Source organism: Antrostomus carolinensis, unplaced genomic scaffold (assembly GCF_000700745.2).
Source record: "Antrostomus carolinensis isolate BGI_N321 unplaced genomic scaffold, ASM70074v2 scaffold44210, whole genome shotgun sequence".
Taxonomy (NCBI): Eukaryota; Metazoa; Chordata; class Aves; order Caprimulgiformes; family Caprimulgidae; genus Antrostomus; species Antrostomus carolinensis.
In genome coordinates, this window is record NW_010289930.1 from 779 (window position 1) to 5,262 (window position 4,484).

At 42.8% G+C, this 4,484-nt stretch overlaps 1 protein-coding gene across 1 annotated transcript in view; it reads right to left on the minus strand.

Annotated features, from left to right (window-relative positions):
- Positions 1 to 839: 839 nt before the first annotated feature.
- The window catches only part of LOC114818741 (C-type lectin domain family 17, member A), a 4,064-nt gene continuing 419 nt past the window's right edge, over positions 840 to 4,484 (minus strand). The window contains exons 2-10 of the mRNA XM_029085968.1: positions 4,404 to 4,454; positions 3,719 to 3,835; positions 3,550 to 3,600; positions 3,316 to 3,441; positions 2,826 to 2,888; positions 2,222 to 2,311; positions 1,831 to 2,000; positions 1,274 to 1,383; positions 840 to 975 (exon numbers count right to left, since the gene is read on the minus strand). Coding sequence (XP_028941801.1) covers positions 840 to 975; positions 1,274 to 1,383; positions 1,831 to 2,000; positions 2,222 to 2,311; positions 2,826 to 2,888; positions 3,316 to 3,441; positions 3,550 to 3,600; positions 3,719 to 3,835; positions 4,404 to 4,454 — 914 coding nt within the window. The remainder of the gene's footprint in view (positions 976 to 1,273; positions 1,384 to 1,830; positions 2,001 to 2,221; positions 2,312 to 2,825; positions 2,889 to 3,315; positions 3,442 to 3,549; positions 3,601 to 3,718; positions 3,836 to 4,403; positions 4,455 to 4,484) is intronic.

Here is a 4,484-nt window from a genome sequence, read left to right on the forward strand (position 1 = left end):
CAATTCCAGAAATGTTCAGCGACCAGGATGGGTCTGACAAGGGCGTTTTATTTCTTTGGGGCAAAAAAAGACCAAATGGGGCACGCTGCATTTCTTGGGGAAAAAAAAATAAGTTTTATTGAACGATAATAATGAAGATGCTGAATTAAGGCATAAAAGTCAGCAGAATTGGGGTTTTAGGGGTTTTTTGGCTGCCGGGACACAGTTATGTAGAGACGGGAGCAGAGGCCTGGAGGAGGAAAGGATAAATATGAAAAGAAGTATTTTGAAAATGGGGAAAAAACCCAAGATTTTACTGAAATTGTCTTTTACATAAAAGTCAGCAGAATTGGGGCTTTAGGGGTTTTTTGGCTGCCAGGACACAGTTATGTAGAGACGGGAGCAGATGCCTGGAGGAGGAAAGGATAAATATGAAAAAAAGTCTTTTGAAAATGGGGAAAAACCCAAGATTTTACTGAAATTGTCTTTTTTGAGAGTGAAGCAAACTCGTGACATGACAGCAGAGCTGAGGGGGAAAAGGAGAAATTCAGCGACGCTGAGAAACAGGATGGTTTTGTGCTGGTAAGTGGGTTTTTTGACCATTTTACAGTTGTTATTTTAACTGAAAATGCCTTTTTTCATGGTTTTTGGGTCAGGCTTGCAAGTCTGGAGGTCAGTGGGATTTTACTGATTTTTTTTTAAGGAATTGTATGTCATTAATAGGAAAAAAATGTGGAGGCTCTGGATCCACCCGGAGCTGCATGAGTTCATCCAGCTCCCAAACAAGACAAATAAAATGTACTTTTTTTTCCAAGTGCATTGAAAATTCTCTGTAAACAGGAAAAAAAATAATGCTGAAGTCAGCAATTCCAGGATTTTTCACAAATCCAGTGGTTGGAGTGGGAGCATTTGTCGTCGTTCCAGATGCCATCAGGCCCGATGCTGCCACAGTCCTTCTGGTCTTTGTCCTTGTTCTCCTTCCACGTATTCCAGTAGCTGGAGAAAGAAGGAAAAAAAGGAGAAAAAAGGAAAAAAAAAGTAAATTAATAAAAATTAACCGCTCAGCAGCAGAGGTCTCTCAGGAAGAGATAAAATGTATATTTCAAGGGAAGGAAACCACTAAAATGCTCAATTTTTTGTTACCACCAGCAAGAAAACACTCTGAAAATACCATTTTTCCAACGTAAACCCTTTGACTTACGTAAAACTACTAAAACCCGAAGTTTTGGTGGGTTAACTTCTTCATTTTCCATTTATTTTCTGATTATTTTCTGGTTTTGGAGGGAGTTTTTACCTAATACTCGTATGTTCGCCATTAGTCCAGACCCAGGTGCCTTCCTCCAGCTGATCTGTCACTCCCAGCCAGTACGTGCTGCTGTTGTTAATATTGTCCTTCAGGAACTTCTAGAAAAGCAAAATTGGTTAAAACAGCCCGAAAATAATAATTCCAGTGGACTATAGAGCATCTCAAGGCTTTTGGCAATTGAAGTGAGGTAATCATTGTGATATCCATGCAGTGTTTTTTGGGAAACAGTGAAAAATTTAGGTGGATGAAAGCAAAATTCATATACAGCATTCTGGAAAGGAGATGTTGACCTTTTTTGCTCCATTTTTACCATTTTTTTCCTAAAAACACAAAGTCATAGTTGACTGAATTCAGCTTGGCCATTGGCACTTCTCTCCACCTCCAAATAATTACGAGCCTGATGGCCAAACTTGGTTAATTTTAGCAAAAGAAAAAAATAAAATTTTGAGTTCCTGTGTTTGCCAGAGTAGGAATTCTCCAAGAAAAGGGGTATTTTGGGCACCATGGAAGCCAAAAAACAAGGTTGTTTTCACCCACAAGCTGACCTGCTCCAGTTCTGAGTTGATGGTGACCAAGTGAGCGCCTTGATCAGCGCAGATTTCCTTTGCGTCCGACCAGTTCATCGTCTCAGTTGAGAAGGAGTAACAGCTTTTCTCGAAGATCTTCCAGCCAGCTGAGCACTTCTTGCCATCCAGGACGGATCTGCAGATCAGCGCTGGAAGGACGAGAAACCACCCAAATCCAGGAAAAAAACCCCAGTTTTTCTCTGCTGAGGAAAACTCTGTAGCTTCCCCAGAGAGGGAAACATCTCAAAATTGGTATAAATCACCCAAATTTTCCATCTCTAAAAGACCATTGTGGTTTTTCTGGGTTAAAACCAGGAGGTTTCTTGCACAGTGATAAGGAACGTCAAGGTGGAGGCAGCTTTGGCTTTACCTGTGATATCCTGCAATTCCTCGTAGTATTTGTGCATCCCGCTCCTCATCCGCGTCTGTTCCCGTTGCGTCTCCGACAGCTCCTGCCTCACTGGGGAGCGCAAAGGGGTGAGTGACCTTCACCAGACCCATCCCTTCCCCAATTTTTTCTGCTTCTCCCTTTCACTTTACCCAAATCTTGAGCTTTTTTCCCCAGGATTTTTTATTTTTCCATGTGTCGAAACCACAATCAGGGCTGCAAAATCTCTTACATCACCAGCTTTTTTGTGTTTTGGGTTTTTTTTCTCTTTGGGTGACATTTTGCTGCAATATCACCCAAATTATCATTTAATTAATCACTCATTTGGCAGTGGATAAGGAATTTGCCCATTATCTTTGACTTTTGCAAAATTACCCCAGTGTAATTCCCAGTGGAAATCAGAAACAAGTTAAAGTCAGCGTTGCTTTACAAAAAAACAGAGCAGAACCAGGAGCTGCTGGTTGATTTTTCCTTAATTTACACCCAATGGCAAAATTGGTGCCAGAAAAGAGCTAAATACCAAAAAATTGGTGTCTCCCAACCACCTTTAAAAGTTCATGGTGGGGATTTGAGTCCCAGGACCTACCGTTGGCTAGATTCTCAGAGTAGTTCAACCTCAAGAGCTTTAACTCCTCCATGATTTCTATCTCTGAAATGAAAATGAAGGAGGAAAACATGGCTGGATTATACCGAGGAGTCCTGAGTGGCATATAAAATTACCCAGTTTATGGCTTTTTTTGGGTTAAGCGGGGAATTCCAGAGAGGATTTACTCTGGATTTACACCCTGTAGCAAACAGGTAGTGCTGCTGGTGTGGGCAGATGGAGGCAGCATCTGGATGTAACACCCTGGGGAGGATTTGGTGATAAAATCCTAAAATTCACATATCAGGATGGATTTACAACCAAAGCATGAAGACGAACGGGCTTTAACTGCAGTTTCCATGTTGACAGACATGTAAAACATCGCGTTATTAAAGCCACGTGTTCTTCTTAACAGTAAAAATGCTTTTTTTTTGAGTATTTCACCAAAACAGCTGCTTCCCAGCCCAATGGGGACCATTCCAGGGACACTTACGCTTCACCATGGCCAAGGCAAAGAGCAGCACCCACGCGACGAAGCTCAGCGCTACCAGGATGTAGAGGACGGCCACCGACGTCATCCTGCGGCTCTGTCCCATGTCACCTCTGGGCTCTGGGTCACCTGCATAGAGCAGCGTGGAAGAAATTGGGGAAAAATCCCAGCTTCTTGGTTTTGGATCCGGCCTAGACCTCTGCTGTGGGACAGCGGCATTGGTTGAGAGCGACTCACCCTTTTGGGAAGGATTTGGAGATGGTGGTTTCCCTGCCAGGATGTAAACACCTGTTGGGAGGAAGGAAAGAGTCACTGGGGGATGTTTTGGGGGTATTTTAGAGGCAAATCCTGCCCCATGGAAGTTCTCAACCGCACGGGTGACGTGGAGAGAGGAGGTGGGTGCTACCTGTGCCTCCTTTGCTCTTCTGGCTCTGCAGATCATCAGCCACTGGTGGCTTGCAGCCTCGATCTGACTCCGACAGGGACACATCATCATAATCATCCTCAAAGCTGTCTGGGGACGCTACACAAGAGGAAAAAATGGGTGAAAATCGGGGTTTTACATTAACGGGTAAGCCAAGCCATTAATGATCAACTCAATCCTTCAGAAAGCATGAAAAATGCAATTTCCTTTCCCCTTTGGTAAATCTGCAGCACCTCCGGCAACATTTTTACACCATTTTCTCAATATATATAAATTTTATCATTTTTATAGAGTTTTATAGCATCACTCCGCTCTTTGGGAACCAGGTTCTGCCCTCGGCTGCAAACCTAAGCAATTCTGCTGAAGTTTGATGCTCTCTGCGGCAGGAAAGGATGAATCTGAGCCTGTGAAAGTAGGAACACCGGATCCAAGAGTGAGGATGGAGCGATAAATTCCCTCTCAATCCCCCCAGTATGAATTTTCAGGATATTTTTGGAATTATTTGGTTTCCTTTGACAAAAGGAACCAAATTCAAAGAGAAACGTCGCATATAGCTAGATATGTTTGACCAACTGAGCTGAAAATAAAGCCCTGTTTAGTCTTGGGGAGTTCTGCTTTCCATCCATGCTACAAAAAAGCCTGAAAAGGTAAAAAAATGATGACTTACCCGGCCTGAAGTTACCCATGGGTGTCATTTCCCCAGCAACGGAGTAAATTCCTGTGACAAAAAAAAAAAAAAAAAAAAAAA